This window comes from Penaeus japonicus, unplaced genomic scaffold (genome assembly GCF_977035675.1).
Source record: "Penaeus japonicus unplaced genomic scaffold, GWHDUDI00000001_assembly GWHDUDI00000024, whole genome shotgun sequence".
NCBI classification, from domain to species: Eukaryota; Metazoa; Arthropoda; class Malacostraca; order Decapoda; family Penaeidae; genus Penaeus; species Penaeus japonicus.
In genome coordinates, this window is record NW_028234426.1 from 14,008,610 (window position 1) to 14,033,609 (window position 25,000).

The 25,000-nt window shown below is 42.0% G+C and overlaps 1 protein-coding gene across 1 annotated transcript in view; it reads left to right on the forward strand.

Moving 5' to 3' along the window:
- Cht7 (chitinase 7) overlaps window positions 1-25,000 on the forward strand; it is a 104,036-nt gene that overhangs the window by 51,435 nt on the left and 27,601 nt on the right. The window contains exon 2 of the mRNA XM_086551119.1: window positions 17,479-17,536. Coding sequence (XP_086407245.1) covers window positions 17,479-17,536 — 58 coding nt within the window. The remainder of the gene's footprint in view (window positions 1-17,478; window positions 17,537-25,000) is intronic.

The window sequence follows — 25,000 nt, forward strand, 5'->3', positions numbered from 1 at the left end:
ACAGTCGCAGCGGCGCGTCCAACCAACCAGCTCAACATCAACACTATAATCATCGTATGTGTCTTTCGAATCCGGACGATTGGCTAAGCAATGGGCCAATCACGGGGCTGCGATTACCCCCCTTCACTTTCGGTCCCGCTGTCGGATTGGTCATTCTGAAGAAAAAAATTATCTGAATCACTCGATATTGGTAGGAATGATAGGAGTTATGTTGATAGGGATGGAAATGGTGATAATGATATGGATTAGGATGATGTATGATGATAGTGAAGGTGATGTTATCTCGTTGTTAACACCAGTGTAAATAATGATAAGGACAGTAATACAAATGTTACTAGGGCTACCAATAACAATAATAATGATAAGAATATTGAAAAATAATGATGATAATGTTGAAAAATAATGATGATAATGCTGAAAAATAATGATGTAGACAATAGTAGCAAAACAGATATCAACAGCTTATCATGATAGAGATAACAAAATCTGCATCATCATTCTCTCATCTCTCATCCTTTAATAAAGACGAGAAAAGGACAAATCGCATAGAAATATCTGTGTGGTTTACATGATGGAAACATTGGCAAAGCGGTCACCCTTATGCGGCGGTTCTGTGAGATATTAGTGGATGGAAGTCCCTCCTGTTATCAAGAGCAGTATCACTATTATCATTATCATTATTATCATCATTATCATTATCTTTCTTGTCCTTTTTTACAATAAAGATGATAATAGTAATAACAACAAAAACAAAACCATCAACAACAGTAATAATAGTAATGATGATGATAATCATGATAATAATAATGATAATGATAATAATAATAGTAATAACAATAATAATGATAATAATAATGATAATAATAATGATGATTATGAAAATAATATTGATGATAATAAGAGTAATGATAATAATGACAATGATAATAATAATGATACTAATAACAATAACAACATCAATAAAATCAATAAAAACGATCATGAAAGTAACCCCAGCACCAGTCCTGACTGGAAACACAAACACCGCTCCTCCAAACGCTAATGACAACCGCAGCTCTGAATATTCCCGCCAGCATAAGCCAACACGTCTAAATAAGCCAGCATAAACGAGAGGCGACGAAGCAACATTCCAGCTGCGAACAGAACTGAACAATTATATTATACATGGTGAAATAACACAAGGAACCGGCTGCTCAGAGAGTACAGTCACAAAAAAAAGGCGAAAAACTGGTTCCTGTCACTAGAACCAGCATGTCTCTTTGCCTGTCTCTTGAGCCCTGTTACCTGGTGGTTATGTCATCTTTACACAAACACCTGGATGGGAATGGATAGCTTTTTAGTATCTTTTCGTACGTCTCTTGTTCTTTCTCTTTCTCTATTGCTATCTTTTTCTTTCTCTCTCTCTCTCTCTCTCTCTCTCTCTCTCTCTCTCTCTCTCTCTCTCTCTCTCTCTCTCTCTCTCTCTCTCTCTCTCTCTCTCTCCCTGTCTCTCTCTTTCTCTATTGCTCTCTCTCTCTATTGCTCTCTCTCTTTCTCTCTCTTTCTATTGCTCTCTCTCTTTCTCTTTTTCTATTGATCTCTTTCTCTCTCTCTCTCTCTCTCTCTCTCTCTCTCTCTCTCTCTCTCTCTCTCTCTCTCTCTCTCTCTCTCTCTCTCTCTCCTCTCACGTTCTGCCCGCCCCCTCCCCCCATCTCATTCGCATCCTTCTCAGGGCTTACTTAGGTGGGTGTGCCTAAATTAAGGCGTTATCCTTGAATACACGAAGCAGCGTTCCTATGGGGCTCCGGGAAATTCTTTTTGGGGAGCCTCTGAGATAAGAATCCCTCAGTGGATGTGCTTTCGGGTAACCTCCTTTCTAAAGAGTGGAGGATTCATTCCACTTGGTTAGAAAATCATCAGGGCCCAACCTTTTTGTTGTTGTTTTATGCAACAAAAACAATACAAGGAGAGGTCATTCTCTTCACTACTTTTTAAGTATATATATATATATATATATATATATATATATATATATATATATATATATATATATATATATATGCAAATTTAGTTTTTAATTCGCCTCATGCAGCCACTGACGGCATTCCTCCTGACTATTACTGAACCCATCACATCATAAACAATCTCCCTCGCCCTCTCTCCTGCCTTATCTCCTCCCAAATCTTCATCTCCGTACCTTTTCCTTCAAGCTTTCAATCTTGCAAACCTTGCAACTCCCTATCTTATCGCCACCTGTGCATCTACCTATCTACCTACACCTCCTTTACTAATAGATTCATGAATACAAACAGAAAACATCACGATTTAAGGTTTATATGTTAAATCGTACGACTCACAGCCACATAAAAAGTGTGTACTGCGAAAAAGGTAATGTTAATGAATCAAATGAAAATAAACAAGCTGATCACTATGCAACATAATGCCCTGTGGGTGTAAACTGACTGGAGATAACGAAGATATATGTTTCAGCTGCTTTATACCTTGTTTAGAAGCTGCACCAGAAAGACAGACAGAGAGAGAGAGAGAGAGAGAGAGAGAGAGAGAGAGAAAAGCAGCCAACTTTCACAGCAGGTGCACTCTAGCATGACAGGAGCAACAAACATGATTTTTTTTAAGGTGTCATATTCAACGGAAACGGCAACCCGACATGACAGCACCACCACACAACCACCGCCACGGAAAGTGAGAGTACTTCTCCAGGCGACGTCGACCCAAGGACACGCACATCGGCTGTTAGATCGCCTCCTTCCTCCTCCTCCTCCTCCTCCTCCTCCTCCCTCTTCCATCCCCTCACCCCTCTCCCACCCTTCGTCCCCCCTCTTCCCCTACCCGTGCACCTTCCTTCCTGCCTCTCCCTCCCCTCCCCTCCTCTCCTCCTTGCCTCCTCCCTGCTTCTCCTCCCCTCCCCTCCTCCTTTCCTCCCCCTCCCCTCCTCCCTGTCTCTCCCTCCCCTCCCCTCCTTGCTTTGCTGCCTCACGCCACTCTGACCGGACATACACACGGCACACCCGTCTCTAAGACAGTTTTGTAAAATGTAAGAGATATCTTTCCCTTTCTTCCATTTACATAGACGAATGAGTGTCTGATAGGTATGTATGTATACACCCACGTATATGAGTGTATCTGGGCAAGTGTATTCGCTCGCGTGTGTGTGTGTGTGTGTGTGCGCCTCACAAGATGGGTCAGCAGAGTGAGGGAAAGGTCTAATGAGAGTGAGAGTGAGAGTGCAGGTCGAAGCGCGCCCCGCCAACACCACTCCTGGGGACCTGTTGCTCAGACGCAGGTTACGTGGGACCTGTTATGGCGCTTGGGGGGGGGGGGAGATTAAGGGGTGAAGAGCGAGGAGGGGGGGGGATGTAAAGGTGCCGATGGAGACTGGTGAAGATGGAAGGAGTGTCCAGGGTAGAGTGGAGGGAGGGAGGGAGGGAGGGAGGGAAGGGGGGCTAGGAATGAAATACCTGGTTTGACGTGGCCAAAGTGTAGGCTCTTTCACTCTCTTCCCTTTTTTTAAGCAGCTGTGTATATTGACACTGGAAGTATCTTTTGGCTATATACGTGCTGATGACTATTTAGTTTATTGACATTTAATCATGGCGAATACTCATGGCTGTTTATATCAGGAAAGAGAATTGACCATCTTGTCCGTGTTCAATACATTCGCTTAGTTCCCAGGCACCTTTTTTGTTTATCCTCTTTCTCTGCTTTACTGCTTCTCTCTCTCTCTCTCTCTCTCTCTCTCTCTCTCTCTCTCTCTCTCTCTCTCTCTCTCTCTCTCTCTCTCTCTCTCTCTCTCTCTCTCTCTCTCTCTCTCATTCAATCAATCTATCTATCTACCTATATATCCATCTATACATCTATCTATCTAATATTTGCCCCCCTCCCCTCCCTTCTCTCTATCTTTCTCTTTAGCTCTTTCTCTCTCTTTTTGTATCTCACTTGCTTGCTCGCTCATTCGTTTCTTCTCGCATTCTCCTTCCTTTCCTTCTCTCTCTTCGCCCCCCCTCCCTCCCTCCCGTCTCCAGGAGATCCCGACCGAAAGGATCTTCCTGGTAGGATGCTGGAGTGAAGGACACACGTGGACCTCCGGCGCCAAGTCTTGCATGTCTTCCTTCCCTCATCCTTATACTTCCCTTCCTTCACCACTCTACCATTCCCTCCCTCTTCTCCCCTTTCTTCCTTCTTCTTCCATTTTTTTTTTTTTTTTTTCATCCCCAATTCCTTCCTTGTATTCCCTTTCCTTCTACGCTCTTCTCTCTTCTCTCTCTGCTCCTTCCTTCTCCTTCATCCTCTTCTCTCATTTCTCCCCTTTCCTTCCACCTTTCTCTCCCATCCCCCCCCCCATCCACCTTTACTCTCCCCCTTTCTTTCCCCTTCCCTCATCCATTCCCCTTCCCCCTTCTTTCCCCTTCTCCCCCTCCTTTTTCCCCTCACGTCTCCCTACCCTCCTCCCTTCTTCTCCCCCTCCTACCCCCGTCTCCCCTCCCCCCTCTCCTCTCCCCTTCCCTCTCTACGCAAATACTTCCACGAGGGACAAGAACACGGAACATCCCACGCTTGTGTCAACACTTCTCTCGACTCCGAGCCGACGAGTCTGTGGTTTACTTGACTGACACCACTGACAACATACGTGTTCTTAGGCGAGAATATGATGATGCAATCAAAGATAATGAAGATGATTGTTATTTTTGGTATATGTTCATCGTAATGATTTTGATAGGAATACAATAAAAAGATATATAAACATTTACTTAACCTTCGCAGTGGCTTTAATCTTTTAAGACGAGACTAGATTTGTTTAAAAAAACACGTCCCACTTTTCATGCCTGGTGTTCCTTTCGAGGCTTGGTTGCGCTACTCGGCTGGCGGGAATGTTGTGAGGAGTGAGAGAGTAGAGACAAAGGAGAAGGAGAAGTGTGTGTATGTTGTATGTACCTCTCTCTCTTGTGTGTGTATATATAATAAACATATAGATATAGATATAGATATTGATATATAAATATAAATATAAATGTGTGTGTGTGTTTGTATGTGTATATATATATATATATATATATATATATATATATATATATATATACATATATATATGTATGTATGTATATATGTATGTATGTATATATGTATGTATGTACATATATGTGTGTACGTATATATAGATATAGATATAGATATTGATATATAAATATAAATATAAATGTGTGTGTGTGTTTGTATGTGTATATATATATGTGTGTGTGTGTGTGTGTGTGTGTATACATATACATATCTATGTGTATGTGTGTATGTAAGTTGTAAGTATGTAAAATATATGAGAGAGAGAGCAAGAAGAGCAGCGGGAATACGGAAGAAATGAAATTGATACAATGGGTTCAGGCAATAGATCTTATTATGCATTGTTCCTCAAAACACACAGTCAAGAAATTGCAACAATAGCACATGTTTCACAGAACAAGAACAACAAACAATTCCTATTTTTGCGACGTCTGAACAGTGACATTCGATGCCGGACACGAGGAGTTTTTTTGTTTTTGTTTTTCATGAGTCATCACGTTGCAGTTTCCCAAAATGACAAATGCATTTACACAAAGCAGGTATACGTATTCCCATTAACATGTCGCTAGATTTTCTTGTATGAATTGTTCTTAAATGCAATCAGACTTATTAGTTCTTTTTTTTTCTTTCTTTCTTTCTTTCTATCTCTCAAACCTCCTGCAGGAATATTCATGCATTTCCCTAAAAAAAATCCGCTCTCGTGTTTCATAGCCATAACACTCTCCTCCCACCCACCCCCACCCACCCTTCCACCCTATCCATCCCTTTTCCTTTCCCCTTCATTCTATCCCTTTCACCTAGAATCCTATCCCTCCGCCCCCCGCCCCCCCCCCCCCCACCACACACACATCCCTTTCTCCTTTCCTCCTTCGTTACGACTCCCTAAAGCCAACGAAAGGATCTCTATAGATGAGCCCGAGGCATCGCGAAGGCCGGATTCTCACGCCCTTCTACCCTTCGCACTCTAGATGTACATAACACGCTGATATACGTACATACACGCGCACGTACGGATACACGATTGCTTCCGGGTGTAACAATATCAGGAGGAACGAAGGCCCAGAGTTTGTTTCCGTGCGACGAGACGAGAAGTGTCAATATGTTCTGTTTGTTGACAAGTCTTCGATTTGAGCGTGAAAAGCGAAGTGGCGTGTTGCTGGATCTCTCTGTTTTTTCTCTCTGCCTTTGCTTATCTCTCTTTCTCTCTTTGTCCAACTTTCTATTTCTTTCTCTCTTTCTTCTTTGTCTAACTTTCTATCTCTCTCTCTCTCTCTCTCTACCTCCCACCCTCTCTCTCTCTCTCTCTACCTCCCACCTTCTCTCTCTCTCTCTCTCTCTCTTTCTCTCTCTCTCTCTCTCTCTCTCTCTCTCTCTCTCTCTCTCTCTCTCTCTCTCTCTCTCTCTCTCTCTCTCTCTCTCTCTCTCTCTCTCTCTCTCTCTCTCTCTCTCTCTCTCTCCCTCCGAAATTAGAAAGTGCCAAACACACAAGAGTCGCGTGTCTGCGGCGTCGGCACTCAGGAAGCGAGGAGGTCACGCGAGCTCTGGAGAGGAAATGGCACTTGGAATCCAGTTCTTGCGCGCCTCGACCGTCGCCTTGCCCTGGCACCTCCTGCTACCTGGCGCCCGAGCCCGATTCCGGTGCCAGTTCTGAGTCATCGAGCGAGGTGACGTAATAGGAGGCAACGTTTATTATACTTATCGAGGCAATTATCGGTTCTCTAGTGATTAGTGTGTATATATATATTTTTTGCGTGGAAAATAAAGCACTAGTCAAAACAAAGACCAACTCATTATCATGTCACACAGACAGGTGCTGTTATTATCTTAATAGCACATGGCGGTGCGACGGTCACATGGACTTTGTGACCCACAGGAAATAGAATTATAATGTGCAGAGTCGAGAAGCAAAAAAGGCGTCTGGAAAGTCAAGGATCACTCCAAACATACACTTATACCTTCGTAGGCATAGACGTATATGCAGGCATGAATACACTTATACACAATCTCATGCTCGCACACATCCAAACACATACTTACACAAACCCACATCACACTTACATGATCAAAGCCACAACACACACTAGAAGGAAGCTATGAAAATTTGCATTCACTCGTTTCTACTTACAGCTAACACCATACGATCACATTCCCTCTATTACCCTCCGCAACCTTATACTCAACCCCATTCCCTCAACCCCACACCCCAACTCTTCTCTATCCCTCCACCTCCCCACTACCCTAACACTTCTATTCCTACCCTTCCACTAATCCACTTAAATTTCTCCCCCCCCCCCCCCACCTTTCAACCACCATCTCTTCCACTCTGCCTTAGCCCTAATTTTCCACTTCTTTACCACTCCGCCTTTCCACCACCTCTCCACTACCCCTACACTTCTACTTCTACACTCTACCTCTCCACGATGCCTCCACCTCCACTTTTACCTCCCCTCCTCCCTCCACATTCCTCCTCTTACACCCCTCCATCTCCCCTTTACCCCCACCCCCGGCCCCCAACACCAACCTCCCGCCCACCGCATCGCCATGGCCTTCACCTCGCCCCCAACCTCCACATTATGGGCGTTAGGAAGTCCTCTCCGCTACCCATCCACAGTTAACTGCGTACGCGTACAACTTTCGCAACATTCTGCATTGCAAATTACTCAGCCGTTTAGTTGCCAAGTAGAAGTGTCTCGTTGCGTGTTGTTGTTGTTGTTATTGTTTGGATGGGGTTGTTTACTGGATTATGAAAGGACTATATCTTAGGTTTTAATTTGGGATGGACGGGATGTGTTCAATGTATCTGCTTGAAAAAAAGGAATATTTATCGCAATAGCTTCTTGTTTTCTTTCCTCTATGCTCGGCACATTATCCTCTATACCTTATATTCCCTTTTTCTTCCTTTCCTTTTTCCTAAATTCATTTCCCTTTCTCCCTTCATTTACGTTACCTTACTCTGCCCCTTCATCCTTCCCTTTCCCTTTACCCCAGTACCCCCCCCCCCATCTAATTAGCATATTTCAACCTTCTTTTCCTTCCCTTCTGAAACCACTCCTTCTATCTCTTCGTTAACCAGGAAGATATTACTAGCAATTATGGCGAAGGTTCCTCTGCATCATCGTATGTAATTCAAGCACTGTTCGTGTCTATTTAAATATTAGAATGAAAAAAACAAGGAAATTAATTATCCTTAAGAGCTGTAATAACTGAGGGTATATGCTCACAAATGTACGTATTTATTTTTTTTTCTTCATAGGGATAAATTATTTACATACTTATGGATAAACAAACGCCAAAAAAGGAAAGGTACACACATGCAGATATTCCCTCAGACATAAACACCGTAGGTAACTCGACCTTTCTCCCATGTATTCACAGTACTTCGCGTGTGTTGCATTGCCACATACCCATCACGTGGCCGAAAATGTATACTGATCTACAGACGCGGTGTTGCAACATGATGATCAGTGCATTCACTGATATCTTCTAAATGTGTGCTTAAAAAGAGAGGTATTGCAAGAAACACATCAGCGAGATATTGTAGTCATTGATTTGCATATCGAAAAAAGTAGTAGTAAATGCCTTTTTTTCCCGCACTTTCTTAGTGTTCCTTTGAGTTTGATCTCACAGATAGCAACGAGAAAGCCCCGTTGCCTTCCCTGGCTTATAGTTCTTTGTTCATATTACGGTAATTCATTCGTTTATAAAGGAAAATATACTATGGAAACGCAAGTCTGGTAAAGATATAATCATTATAGCATCATAAGAGCGTCTCTTAGCCTTAATACTAATTAGATATATTGAATATCTATCGGAAGGACAAAAAAATCATATAAAGCAAGACTTTTTCTTCCTTATGTAAAGCTAGACTTTATATACCTTATATTGACAAAACTACTGCCCGATCTCTCATCGTAGTCACAAGACAAAGCCACACTGACATAGCCTTGAGCGCTAGAGCTTAGTGTTGCACCTCTAAAAGGAAAAAAAAACAATGCAATTCTACTCCTGTAAACTCATCAGAGACATACACCAAGGACAAAAATAAAATTGCATAATAGAGACGGTTGGGTTTCCTTCAGAATACCGCTATTACTGTCCAGTCTTGACAAAAAACAGGAAATTCGTCGTCCCTGCTGGTAGCCACGCCCATAGCGATGGGGAAGTGAAAGTGAGAAATATACTATAACGAATCACAATTCTGGTAGATTTAGATAAAAGAGAGAAATATAGATAGATAGATAGAGAGAGAGAGAGAGTAAAAGAGAGAGAGAGAGAAAGGGAAAATCAAAAATACTATAGTCAGCAAACATACAAACGATTTAGTGATATAAATTCAATTGCCTTTCTGTCGCATAGCTTTTTATATCATTGTCATTATTCAGAAGATTGAATATAATTTCTAAATGAGATAAAACTGCGGTAGATCATTCACCTGTTTAAATTTATCACCGGAAACCATGAATCTCAAGAGTCGCCGATGTAGAACTCTGTTAAGTCATTTTGAAAGCTTGGCCAATTTATACCTTTGAAACCCAAAATGAGAGAGAAAGAGAGAGAGAGAAAGAGAGAGAGAGAGAGAGAGAGAGAGAGAGAGAGAGAGAGAGAGAAAGAGAGAGAGGGAGGGAGGGAGAGAGAGAGAGAAAGAGAGAGAGAGAGAGAGAGAGAGAGAGAGAGAGAGAGAGAGAGAGAGAGAGAGAGAGAGAGAGAGAGAGAGAGAGAGAGAGAGAGAGAAAGAGAGAGAAAGAGAGAAAGAGAAATAGATAGATAGATAAAGAGAGAGAGAGAAAGAGAACCAAAGAAAGGAAAACACACAGTGAGAAAATCTACAGCGGACACAATCAATCGACAGATGAATATATGCCTCGGATATCGAATTGGTATTTTTAAGAGCGTCGAACGGGCAAGTAAAGATATCAAGCAGTGATCTGTGCACGCTTTCTCGGGGCGGAGGTGATGGTGCGAGGCAGGGTCAGACTGCAACTTTCTTTGGGGTGTTTCCCGCTTCTTGAAAGAAGGTGAAGCGAATGTGGAAGAGTGGGGAAGAAAAGAGGGACAGAAAGCGTAAGGGGAGAAGGGTTTTTTTTGTAGAAGGGGGGCAAGGGTGATTCGAAGGGGGAGAGATAATGTATTGGAAAAGGGTAAAATAAAATTGAAAGTATTTACGGTAAGAAAGAATAAATAAGATTAGATTGGTAAGTTTAAGAAGTGATTGAATAAATATATGAAATAAGTAAAGATACGAAAACAGGAGATGATTAAGTAAAAAAAAAATGAAGAGGATGAGGCTTAGAAAGGAAGAAAAAAAAGAGGAGAGGCGAAAGTTACCCAGCGAGGAGTGACCAGCAGCGCGACCAGCTGACCACGCCCCGTAACAAGGCCCAGGCGGTGACCTCGACACATCCGCTCGTGTCACGTGACGGGGAATAAACTCTCTCTCGTCCAACGTAGTACTTTGGCGCCACTTTCTCGCCTCGATCGCGACAAGTGCTTGCCGACACCGCGACCCGCCTCCTTATCTCGCGATGATTCCGGACTTTATGCTCTGCGCTCTTATCTCTACACGCAAAACTTTCTTTCGAGTCGCAAACGAGGCTAAAACAACATGATCAAGACACCATTTCCGCTCGAGAGTCGAAATCGAAAACAGAAATTTCGGAATCACTTATGTCATAAAAAGAGAACCTTGAAGAGGTGTCCAAACCCACAATGTTACGTAAAACACAGTGATAGAAGATCTGGCTAGTCACTGCCGGTCGTCCCTATTCACGACTGTTTCTCTTCGGGTCGTTCGAGTGAGCCTAACGACCTACATGATTAACTGACATAAATGACATACAGTTCTGACGGGTGAGCACAACGTTGGCAAATCAGGTCACCATCACTAACTGGTTGCTTAAGGAGGGTGAATATCAGGTTACAGATTCCACACCAGAGTCAAGTTGTGTAAGAACCGTTATGTTATAAATAGTCTGCCTAAATACGGATTTAGAACTCCAGTTCATAGACAAGACAACGAAACCACATAAATAAATTCGCAAAAGTCAAAGAACTTAGGAATACTTCATTCCATCTGAGAAGAAAGCGTGAGATTATATATACTAACAATATATAGCATAAAAAGACTATTTCGTCAAATAGACGGCTATAAAACGAACAACTTATTTGAAAAGAAATCGTTGTCAAAGGAAGCTAAAGAAGGCAAAAAAAGATTTATTATTGCGAGCGCACTGCGGGTCTGCGAACGACCGCAGGAAAGTGGGTACGCCCGCCCGAAGAGAGAATTCTTTTACGAGGTTTATATCTATATTTTATGAAAAGAAGGAAAAACGAAATCTGAAAGAAATAAAAGAAGTAAAAAAAAAGTCTGAATTAATTTAAGTGTTGATTTATGTTCCGCTAAAAAAACATTATTCTTTGGTCGATGCACCTGCTAGAGAAAAGAAAGAAAGAGACATGAGAAACGAGCTAAGAAAACAGTAAACGAAAGAAGGCATGTAAAAACAACAAGACTAAAAAACACATGAAGAAAATAGTACGAACAATGCAGCCGTCACGCTTCAGAAACACATACACACACACACGCAGAAGACAATTTCAAGAGCGAGATAGTAAGAAAAGTGGGAAGAAAGAAGAAAGAGTGAGAGAAAGAGACCAGGAAAAGCTAAAGTAGAGAGAGAAAGAGAAGAGAAATTGGGTATAGGAGGAGGGCGAGGGAACCAGAAGGATGATGAAGAATGGACAAGTGTGAAGACAAGAGCAGACGGAAGAAGGGAAGAGGAGAGGGTCGAAGATAGAAGAGAGGAAAGGAGAACAGACTCGGTTCACCTGACGCGGCTAATGACCGATGACTGATCTCCTTGGTCGGCCAAAGGTCTCCATTAGTGCAGCCCGATTAATGGAGCTGATTGTCCTCGCGGTTGCCAGGACGCGGGGGGGGGGGGCGGCGAGAGGGATTCCCAACATTTACCCAAGCTTCTGTTTCGAAGACGCTGAGGTTCCTTATGCTGTTGTGTTCGAGAGCATCTACATCATGGGTTTCGAAACACATGTTTGAACACATTCACATAAAACACGGACAGACATGAGCATACATACGCGCAATGTGTGTGTGTGTGTTTGTTTGTGTGAGTGTATGTTTGTGTGTTTCGGACTGTGTTTGTGTATATGTATATATGTATATGTATACAAATCTCTGTCTGTGTGTGTGTGTGTGTGTGTGTGTGTGTGTGTGTGTGTGTGTGTGTGTGTGTGTGTGTGTGTAAATACATATATATACACACACACACACACACACACACACACAAACACACATACACACATACACACACACACACACACACACACACACACACACACACACATATATATATATATATATATATATATATATATATATATATATATATATATATATACACACATATATATTCACACGCACACGAAATCAAAGGAGACGACACAGAGCGTAAGAAGGTCCGTTTCCTCGAGGCGGCCCGGATGTCCTCCGACCGAATCCTTCTTCTTCCCAACAAGTCTTCACGCCAGACTTTCTCCAGACGATGGCGGATTTGCATAATGTGTGCTCACGCATTTCGAAAGCTATTTTATGAGTTGTTTGCTTTCGGGATTATCCTCCTCTGATTCTCATAATTGGCGGTATGTGATCTGAATTTTTATTGCCTTTTGTTTTCTTCGGTTAGAATTCATAGCGACAAATGGTTAATGGTTGTGCACCTTGTGTCCTGTTATAGTTTTGATGACATCTATATGTGTTCGTGTGTGTGTGTGTTTGAGTGTGTGTGTGTGTGTGTGTGTGTGTGTGTGTGTGTGTGTGTGTGCATATGATTATGTGTTCAAGAAAGAGAAGGGAGTGGATTCTATGGTAAACAAGGGGAGTCGAGCGAAAGTTGGTTGGGAATTACGTCATCATCGGGATCCACCTCACAGGAAATGGTAAGGCAATGTAGCCCGCTATCGACAGAGCGTGAAATCTGAGGGCGAGGTGAAACATGAGGGGAAACATGAGGGGAAACACCGGGGTGAAACATCAAGTTGAAACACTAAAGCACAACACGAAGATGAATCACTAAGGTGAAACAATCAAACTGAAACATCGAGGTGAACCGGTGAGGTGAAACACGTATCGCTTCGTATGAACTTATCCGACCATCCATCACACAGCCGTCGCTCAGAGCAATCGTATCAAAAGCCTTCCTTCTTACTGCGGTTTCTGAATTTCTGATTTTCTTGTTTGCAGAAAGTCGCCGATACGTCCACTTGGGTGTGCAAAGGGATCTGGCGAGGAATGGGCGTTGGAATGGGCGTAGGGTTAAGATGGATATAGGTGAAGGAGACATATCTCCGTGTTATGAAATGTTGCTTACGTATATTTGTCTCTTAACGTTAGTTATATTTTATATCTTGTCACAAATACATTTTTTTAGAATAAAGAGAGAGAGAGAGAGAGTCAGACAGATAACCAAAGACAAAGAAAGAGAGAAAAAACAGTCCCTCAATACTTGATAACCTTAATAACCAAGCTAATCTAAGACTCCAATTAGGACCTCGTTTAACGGAACTTCAGTTGACAACATGCATTGCGTGAGTCTCAGGGCGGCCATTAAGCGATTATTACCGGATATGGCAATGGTTCTATCAGGAAGATTAGCCAATCTCAAGGAGCTAAGGGTGGTATGGGATCACCCTTCTAATTTGCATGGCTGCAGTAAAATTTACGACACCGTTTCCCATGGCGTTGCCTTGATTTCGTCATACTTAAGATCACACGATTGCGAGCACAACTTTTTATTTTTTTTATTTCCGATAACTGGAAGGTCGACTCCTCTATCTCCATGGCTGACAGGTTGGATATTAAGCGTCTCTTTGTCTTGCGCCAACACACCGGGAACCAGCGTGAGACCACGTCAAGTCGGAACCCGTGCTAATATTTCACTGCTATAATTCGGAATACTTTCGTTTCTCCTATCACCCCCACCCCCACCCCCACCCCCACCCCTTCCTCTCTCGCCCATACACGCACACAAAGAAAACGGGAGACAAAGTGCCACAAAGAAACATATTCCCACCCTCCCCTCCCCTCCCCTCCCCCCTACCGCAAACCCATCCTCTAAAGCAGTAGCCAGGCCTTTGTTTAAAGAAGGTCCAGAGAAAGTTTTTTTGATACTTTTAGCCGCGAGAAAGTTCAAGGAACTATAATGGCTACAATACATCTAGAAAGCTGTCACGTGTAGACAGAGATAGAAATAAATACTGGTAAAGAATGAATGTCCCAGGGAAAACCAGTGAAAATCCTCAAACATTCAAATAAATCTGCTGCTACACTAAATACGATGATTTTCCCAACTTTGCTTATTATGTACTAGATGTAGATTTCCACAACGGGTTGCGTTATCATAGTTAATCATACATAGCAAAAGCCAAGTACTACACAACAACAATTAAGATTCAGAGAAGATGTCGCCACAAAATGTGCGCAAGCCCAGTAATTATTTCTTTTTAAAGGAAAAAGCATTCGCAGTTGAGCTTATATTACATACGCCATTTAAAATCCCTGTTCCGTCAGCGGAGGTGTCGCCGCGGGGTATGAAGCGGCGTTAGGAAACAGCCCTATCTGGACGCAGGCACTTTGTGGGAGGCATTTCCGGCACCAGAAGGGGGAGAAAGGAGGGGGGGGGCTGTTACAGAGAGGTCAGGCAGGGGGTGGGGGGGTTGGCTGTTACAGTGGATTTAGGTGGGACGGGGGGCTGTAACAGTGGGTCCAGGAGGAGGGAGTCTAGAGGGAGTAGGGTGTTACAGAGTAGGCTTAGTGGGAAGGAGTTGTTACAGTGAATCGGAAGGGAGGAGGCGGCTGTCACAGTGGGTCAAGGAGTTAGGTAAAGAGGGATGGTGCCTTCCATGTACTGAAGAAGAAAAAAAAATATATATATATATAAATACATAAATACATATATATATATATATACTTATTGTATATATATATACATGTATATGTATATATATATATATATATATATATATATATATATGTATGTATGTATATATATATATCTGTGTGTGTGTGAGTGTGTTATATATATATATATATATATATTATATATATATATATATATATATATATATATATATATATATATATATATATATATATATATATATATATATAAATATATACATACTGATATCATATTGTGGGAAATCTGTCACGAAAAGGCGAAAGAGGACAGGGAAGGAGAAGAGGAGAATTTGACAGAAAAGTAAAGTATTGCAAGAACTCTGGAGTGACTGGAGAGAAATGAGCTCGGGGATAAGAAAGGAATGCAGAGAGTGAAAGGAGAATGCGCCAATAAGCGGAGAGGGAAAGGAGAAAGGAAGATAAAGAAGGAAAATAACAGAAGAAAATATCACTCACGATCTCTCCCGTCCGCAACAGAGGAAAATTTTCTTTGCGATTTTGAGAGCGATTTTGAATGGGTCTCCACCCTCCCCACTCCCCTACCCCAACTGCACCCTTCCCCTTGCTCTCCCCCACCCCTTCCCCTGCCCTCCCCCCTACCCCAAGTGCACCCTTCCCCTTGCTCTCCCCCACCCCTTCCCCTCCTTCCCTCCCTCCTCCCTACCATTCTCACTTACGCCACTGCAGCTGTTGCTTTCGCGTCCAGCCCGGTTCTTGCGCTTCGCCAGAAAGACAAAAATAGCCCCCAGTGTCTCCACAATGCCCCGAGGGAGAGGGCGGCGAGTGCTTCTGGTCATTTCGAAGGTCGGGGAGACAAGAGAGGGGAGGGGTTTGGGGGGGGGGCGGAGGCGGCGAGATCTGGCGGAGCAGAAATGGGGGAAGGGAAAGGTTTTGGCCTTCTCATAGTTTTTTTTTTATGGTCTTTGTATTGTGGATGCTACAATTCATCATCACTGATGTGATTAATATTATTATGTAGCATCTGGGAAAGGTTTAGATTTATCTTAAGCACTGAATTAGGATGTAGCATCAGAGATAAATTTACACGAATTCTAAACACTAGATTAGTCTACAAGAAAAAAAAGATATAAAGAACCCAACACTTATTATGCCATATCTTACACTTACCTACAGATCCCTAGAGATATCTCGATTTCATAAGCCACTATATTGCATATATTCCAAAAATCCGTTGCATTAATCAAGGCCGGACACAAAAAAAAATATCACGACGCATTTCTTCACCGAATAACAGCGCACTTTCATCCGTAACGTCCGTGACACTTTCGTTACAAAAGTCTGTATAATCAGTAGCGTTACAGGCTGGACTAACCATACATTATGTGATACAGGCAGTCGGTCGCAAGGCCAAGGTCTTAATCGGGAATCTTCGCGTTCATTCGACACCTAAATGGTCTCGAGCGGCGGTCATTTCGCCTCTATTATCACGTGGTGGAACGGCATATGGTGTTTCTTCTCTGCTATGTAACTACTGTCTTCGTACCCTCTTGAGTGTCGTCTATCTTTGTGTCTGTTGTGTCTCCTCTCTTTTTCTTGCTCCTCCACCTCCTCCTCTTCCTCTTCTTTTTTTTTTCTTCTTCTTTCTCCTCGTCCTCTTCCTCCACCTCCTCCTCTTCTCCTTCTCTTTTATTTTCTCCCCCTCCTCTTCCTCTTTCTCCTCCTCCTCCTCCTCTTTTTCTTACTCTTCTTCCTCCTCCTCTTTCCCTTTTCCTTCCCTTTCTCATCATCTCCTTCGTATTTTAATCATTATTATTATCATCATTATCATCATTACTACTATCATCATTATAATTGTTCCTCCTTCTCTTCCTCCGCCATCCTCCCCCTTCCACAGCCCCCCCCCTCCCCCCACCGCCCGCGCAACTCCATCAGCTCCATCTCTTTTTCTTCGTTTCGCCAATAACCTCCACCGCCGCCATCAGCCTCGAGGTTTCTCCATCCCCTTCGGCAGCGCCCGAGGGAAGGTTCGAAGGGAAGGGAAGGAGGGGGGGGGGCAGTGAGGTTGGGATGGGGAGGGGGCGGGTGACGTGTGTGGGGGGGGGGGGGGCTTGTTTCCCTGCGAGTGGAAAAGCTTACTTGGTTTGTCGGCTCAAAGAGGTAGATCTCTCACTTTTACTTGAGGTGAAGTTTTATCTTGTCATAATTTTTTAAAAATGTATTATCATTATTTTCTTCTCTATCAATTGTGATATTCTTTTTCACGATGAAGTAAATCATCATGAGATGGTCGATATCATATAAAAGCGACCTGCTTTTCCCAATATTTTTCTGTTATCCATATTACCGTTTTCATTGTACAAACACATCACCTGATAATCTGAAGCAATGATTAGTTCATTAAGATATCACAATTATCATCATTATCAAATGTTAATTCCATCCACGTAGTTAATCCATGTAATATTTACTTAATTTCTAATTTTCTTCCACAGAGACTCCGGTGGCTGCTCGTCGGGGTCCTCTTTCTGGCGGCTTTCGTTCTTGCACAAGGTAAGGGAAACAGCCATCCAGTTATTGCAAACGTGATATATATTTCTGTCAAATATCCAGCAGGCAAAACCAAATAAAAACGAGAAAAAAAACGCGGGACTTATTTCAACATGCGAGTGGCCATTGCCCGCGGCGGTTCTGGCCATCATTCTCTTTCGGACAATTTGGAACAGAATTCACAGCCATTACGAAACGAAAGTCATTCCAGGACACACGCTCGGCACTGCATTGGGCTACGCATTTGGTTCTCCGGAGCGCTTGGCCGGGTTCGGGTTCGGGTTCGCGGTGTTTCGGTGTGTGTGTGGTTGTTGTTGTTTTTTCTTGTGTGTGTGTGTATGTTTGTGTGTGTGTGTGTGTGTGTGTGTGTGTGTGTGTGTGTGTGTGTGTGTGGCTCTTAATAAAAACTTGCCCTGATATAATATTTCTAAGGGGATTAACAAGCCGCTCGGATGGAAAATTCTAGAATCTCCCAGTGACGTCAGACTTCCTTCCGAATCTTATCTCGATCTTACTTCCCAGCATCTTGCAAGTCCGTTGCGCTGAGATCGTGTCATGGCCGGGGGCTCGCTGTGTCATCCGATGAATAATTAAAATAATTAGATCATTTGTGAAAGTGGATAATTCATTTTCACTTCTTCCGTAAAAAGAGAGAAACTAGACATCAAACTGCTTCCGCTCCGCCATCCACATTGAGGACGTTTGAGAAAATGTCTGATTCCGATTTCAAATCTAAAAAGAACAAATCGTGAAAGAATATTACGGTGACGACATAAAGAGACAACATTTTTAGAACGAGTCGCAGTTCATGACCTTTCTAGAACAAACTTCGCCGCATAATTCAAGGCTAGCTGGAAGTGGTCCGCTTTTTTTCAGGGGGGGGGGGGATCTTGCAAGAGAGACAGCTAACTGAAATCGAATGCGTAATTGCTTTCCATGACCTGTGCCTTAGTTTCACGATTAATTTACGAGCTAATTACCCCCCCCCCCCGGCCAATCGACGCCAGGAGTCTCCGTAGACGCCAGAACAGATGCAGGTCCCGAGAGAGTATTCGATTCTATGAGGAGTTTCTGGAACTGGTGACCCAGAACGTGAGTGAGAGCAGATATGGCATTGGATACTCCATTGTTGGTCTGATGGATATTCAGGAGCGGGGGCTCGTGCATACATTTTTCGTTCCATTTTGCCTTATAGGTTTGTTTGTTTCTTTTCGCAGGGCTCGCTTATAGAGAGGATTTTAATATGATTCATATGATTCATTTTTTATATCAACTTTTTGACTTGAAAAGGAATCAGAAGTCCCCCTTTATGAACACACCTACGTAAGAGTGACGTCTATTAACTCCAGTGCGACGCCATGCCCCGAGTAGTCGACTTGCAATGCCCCAATAAGCACCCGACTGTCTAGTCATCTCCTCACGCTCTCCTCTTTTCGCACCTTTCCTCTTACCAAGTGAACCTCGCTATTAGGTTGGAAACGAAAAGTGTAGTATGCACAATAACAACTCGCTTTATTATATCACTTGAGGAAGATAATGATGATAATGATAATGATTCAATTCTATTCGGCCTATTCATCACTAACATATAAAGAGATTTTCAGCAAAGAGGCAAATCGACCTTAATCGAAGTAACTAAATCGTCTCACGATCATTCAAATGTGATTAAATCTAAAGACTGAAATTGAATCTAAAGAACTAAGGAATAATCAAATTCATATTGGTAATTATCTTTTATGTATAGGTTTGTTTGTATGTATATGCATGTAAGTGCATATATATATATGTGTGTGTGTATGGTGTGCATTTATGGATGTATACTTAACATCATATTTGTTTATAAATAAATTCACTTTAAATTGAGATGAAAAAAGTCATGTGAAAAAAAAAAAAAAAAAAAAAAATAAGCCGACGACCACCATAAACGATTGTGAAATCGCCCTCATCAAAGGACCTTAATGAGTCCGTGACAACTGGCGAGTTGATGGGCCTCCTGGTCATTCCACCATCCCCCCACCCTCACCGTCCTCAACCCTCCTCTGCCCTTCTTTTTCTGCTCTTTAAAGCTCTAGCTCTTGCCCTCCCCCTCTTTTCCCTATCTGAGCCCACCAGCCCAGTTCTCCTCTATCCCTACTATCCCCTTCTCCCTCCTTCTCCCCTCCCCTCTCGAATACCTCTCCCTTCCCCTCTCGCTTCCCTCTCGCCTCCCCCTCTCTGGTCCCTATCTTTATTCCCCCCCCCCCTCCTCTCCCCATACTCTCCCCTACATACTCCCTGCTTTCCCCCTCCCCCTCGCCAACTACCCATCCCCACCACTTTCCCATGCCCCCCCTCCCCCCTGTATCCTCTGCCCGCCTCCCTTTTTTCGTCACAACCTTAAAGTACTCCTGACCTAGATATGTCTCCTCGTCCTTGATTTATGTGAGACTTAAGACTTAATCCCTTTTACGGTGGTTTTGGGACTGCGGTCAGTCGTAATACGGGCAGTACGTAATGTTCAAAATGGCTGGAAAATGGGAAAATGAAAGTTGTTCCTATTCACCTGTAAATGATTTGATGAGATAGCTTGATATAATGTTCCGTAAAGTAAATACTGATATAGATGGTTAGTAGAGACATGTATGCTTGGAATGAGATATTTTGTAAAATGTCTTTTTCCCTTTTTCTTTTCGAATGAAAGTAAGTGATCATACGTCCAACGTTAGAATAGTCATTCTGTTTTTATCAATAAATGTTGTCCATGCATGAAATGTTTTCTCAAATCATCATTAATTTTAGTATAAAATTCTCCACTATTTCGAGATACACTTCACACAAGCATGATTACAGATAAGTTTGATCAAAACCTTATATCTCACAAAGGGAATTTCTTTTACATGAATTAGAACATCACACAAATTAGAGAGACTTTTTTTAGGCGCCTATGATTGGTGAATATCTGCTAATGGCGAAGATCTGTCGAGGCAGACTAACGCTTTTACTTAGAAAGTACCTATGGTCAGCCCCTGATTCTGTGCCGTCATCATTTTTAATAAGTTACAAGGACATTTTTTTTTTTTTTTTTTTGCTGTAAGGTCTTTATAACTTCATTGCGTCCCAGCAGTCTTAAAGGATATGCTGGTTTCTGGGTCACAGTGTTAATTAAAGTATTGTTACCTGTGAATATAGCAACAAGTGTGGTTCAGTGTTTGGTCATTGTGATGTCATGGGTCGACTCGTAATCTCCCTTGTGCTTAGGTGATATTGTTAACCAGATGTATATTGATACAACGAACAAGCTGTAAGGATATACAAGTGCATCTATCATTCGTGCACCATAACTGGAACTTCACATTTCCGACAAAAACGTGGACAACGTCGGATAATATATGTTTCGAAATCAGACACCATTTAGAATCACTTTCCATACCCACTAGAATCTCTCCCAACATGCCTCAACGCCCACTCGCGCACCCACTAACGAGTGTTGCAGGGCAGGTTCAGGAGAGCAATTGCAAAAGCTGGGGGACATGTTCTCCAAGATTTTCACAGTAACTGCTCCCTCTTATAAAGAAAGGGTTTTGTGTAAATATCAGGGAAAATGATCATGAAGATAATGGTGGCAAATGTACTCAGGATTAATTTGATCTGAATAATGCCAGTGATAATTTCACTGCAAATGAAATGATAATAACGATTTATTAATAACAATTCTACAGGATGACTGGAGTGTAAGATACCGCCTCATCCTCGTGCAATTCCATCAAAAATGCAGAAATGTGTGAATATATTGCATGCACTGTGACCTCCCCGTCATTTGGATGAAGCTACCGTAACTTACTCTTGTAAGAGAGTGCATATCTCGTAACAATAGTTTTCAAGATCAAAGGGATTGCCTGAGCGGAAAATTGGGGCCATATTTTAGTACATGGCCTATGATTTTGTCTGTGTTGTGCTGATGGTTCTGAAGACAGACGTTGCAAAGGAAGGTGTGATTCTGCGACACGCGTTGACAGTCGCATTTTATTTATCTGCCAAAATGATGACAAGACTTCGTTACGAGGCTGCAAGATCTCTTTTAAACTCGGAGTTTCCACGCGTCTCTAAGATCTGTACAGGTCTTGCGAGCATCCCCCCCTCCCCCCTCGCCTCCCTCCCCCTCCCCTTTCCCCAGCCGACTCTCGTTGGGTAAAAGTTATCATGACATGAGTGCATCAGGTATCTAAAAGATTATATATATTCGGTACAAAGATGTCTCCTCTAAATGATGATAGGTTTGTCCAGCAAGAAAAGCCCGGTTAACGAAACTTTTTTTATTGGTAAGATCTGAAATGCATCTTTGTCATGTTAAACCTGCTGAACAGTGAGTGTCTATAAAATGCCTTGATGCTTCTGCTTCAGCTAAACCGTATTCAGAAAAAAAAAATCAAGGCGAACTTCTCGGCGTTTCGAACAAAGAATCAAATTATACAGAAACACAAAGCAGTAAAGCCAGTTCAACAGTTATCCAGAGACCACACCAAGCACAAGGTACCCCTTTCCCGGTGACAGCAGACAGCAGGCAAAAGTCTCCACCATGAAAGTAGCATCGGCTCGCCCGCAATGAATGAGTGTGCGTGTCCGGCGGTGCAAAAACCTGATTGGTCTCTGCTGTTGGCACCGCGCAGACGGCGTCGCCCTCATAACACTCTCCACAGTCTCCCGCAGAAGAGAAAGAAGGAAAGGCATAAAAGAAATACCAAAACACATGTCACGATTCTCACTCAAAGGGATACGGAAAAAAATAATGAATAGATGAATAAAAAAGGATCATGATTTATACACAAAAATGATAACGAGAGAGATGGAATCAAAACAGAACATCGAAACGGATGAAGTTATCTAGCTAACGGTCCTTTCTTTTACGAATGGTGAGTGGAAGACCAGACAGAAAGAGGGACGGTGGCAGAGGGAGGTGATGAGGGGAGGAGGCAGATTGACAAGTGTCCTCATTCTCGGTATTGGATTGACAGGGGATTCAGAAATGCGGGAGAACGTGTGAGCAGAAATGGTAGCGTCGATGGAGGTACACTGAAAGACACAGTTGATAATATGAGGAAAAGTGGTGGTGAAGAAATGCTTACGGTAGTGAAGGAAGGACTGTAAGACAGAGAGCAGATTTTGGGGTCATCACAACGGCAACTTTCCAAATCTCGTCTAATCACGCACACAGAAGGAGAAGAAGAGAGAGAGAGAAAGATATATATATATATATAGAGAGAGAGAGAGAGACTGAGCGAGCGAGACATACTAGCTGACAAACAAAAAACTGACAGGAGAGAGAGAGAAAAAAAGAGAGAGGTGATAGGAGAAAGAGAGCTCAAGAGAGAGAAGAAAAATACAAAAGACCGAAAACGAACACACACACACGAAAGAAAAAAAAAGAAGAAAAAAATAAAAAAAGAAAACCACACATACGAAAACCCTGCCTCGATGACTTTTGATATTACATCACAAACAGTAAACCATAAAAGTGTGCATAAACGGGCCGGACGCGTCACGTTTGACCTTATTGTAATTTCCCCGTTGGAGGCACGAGAGCAATGGATGAAAGAGGACATGGAGAAAGGGAGAAGAAAGAGCGGGGCATTAGAAAGGAAGAAAGAAGAGGCAAAGGAGATGAATATATGAATATGAATACGATAAGAATATGAAGCAAATAATAATGATAATGAGGATATGAATCAGAAGATGATAATAATATGAATATAAAGCATACGATCATGATAAGAAGAACCATGAGGGTGACGATAAGAATGTGAAGCAGAGGATTTGATGAAAGATGAAATAAGAAAAATATAGAGTATGAAGGAGAGAAATAGACAGGCGAAGGAAAGGAAAGAAAATTGAAAATTCACTGAATAAGAAATGAGACAAGAAACGGGATGTGAAGAAACCAAAGAAAAGGAAAGGGAAGATGAGGCAGAAGAATGTCTTGATAAACGAGAGAAGCAGAGAAGGAAGAGAGAGAGAGAATGAGAGAGAGAGAGAGAGAGAGTGTGTGTGTGTGTGTGTGTGTGTGTGTGTGTGTGTGTTTATATGTTTATGTGATTGTGAATTTGCAATTGTGTACGTGTATGTGAGAGATTAATAGAACAAGGTATTATTACTTTATATATACCCAGGGTATATATATATATCCAATCACATGTAAATAACTGCCTTGTTTCAGACAAAAGGTGTACAAGCAAGGCCCAGAGAAATGTCACGCAAGCAAAGACAAAGGCTGAGAACTGTAAGATAAAGAAATCAAACAAACAGAAACGTTATGCAAAGCGAATGACCTGGCAGTTAATGAATATGAAATATTGCACATCACCAGTTTAAACAATAACATCATAGCAATACCAGGATCGACCTCTTCTTATCATTTCTCTATTCATTCTCTTTGTATTTCTTTTCTCAATTCGTCTTTTCCTCATCTTTTCTTCCTACCTCTTTTCTTCTCTGTTTCTTTTTCCTTGGCATTTCCTAATTTCTTTCTTTACATTTTTCTTCTCAAATTATCCGAAAGCCCCAACACTCTTAACGGAACTCAAAAGTCACTTCAAGGCAAGCGGCATTAACATGTAGAGTGATTAGCTAATCCAGGTCTGCCATTTGGGATTCATTGGTAACGGATTGGCCAGGTTATTTGCCTTGATTCTCTGTATCTGCTTTTTTCTTTCTTTCCTTCTTTTGCCTGTTTGTCTCTTTCATCTAGTTAATGTCTTTCTTCTTCCCTTCCGCTGTGTATGTTTTACTATTATTACTATTATCATTATCATTGTTACCATCATTATTATCATCATCATTGTTGTTATTGTTATTACCATCATCATCATCATTAATGATTAATCACTAATCATTATCATCACTGCCTTGATATCATCATTAATGATAGCAGTATCATCATTATAATCATTATCATTATCATTATTTTGATCACTATTACCATTACCAACAACAACATCCTCATAAGAGCCAACAGTACTGAAACAATCGAAGGAAAGACAGCTGAAGGCAGTACTGGCATTAATCATAGTAATTAGTGCCGTTAACATTCATTAAAATTTTCATAAGAGTAACTTCGAAGGCAATGAAGCAATAAGAGATATTAAACGAACTAGTACTGAATGAGGTGAAGGTCCTTAACACTCATGTCAAAGAGAAGTGAAGTTACTAACAACTTTGTCGGTGTCGCGTCGTCAATAATGAAGTGATTGTCTTCTCACAAAAAAATAAATAGAATAAAAGGAAATGAAATGGAGAAAAAAAACGATAACGGAAATGCTAAATTTTGTGATTAGTTTGTGTCGATTGTTTTGAAACGGTTATTTCCGTTAAGTCGGTTAGAAAGACAGCGTCTGGATGCCATATTTAGACATATTTCCTTTATGATAAGTTTCAATTATGACAGAGACAAGCATTAATCAGTAGGTATTGTTTTGATATCGTTGCCTTTCTCTT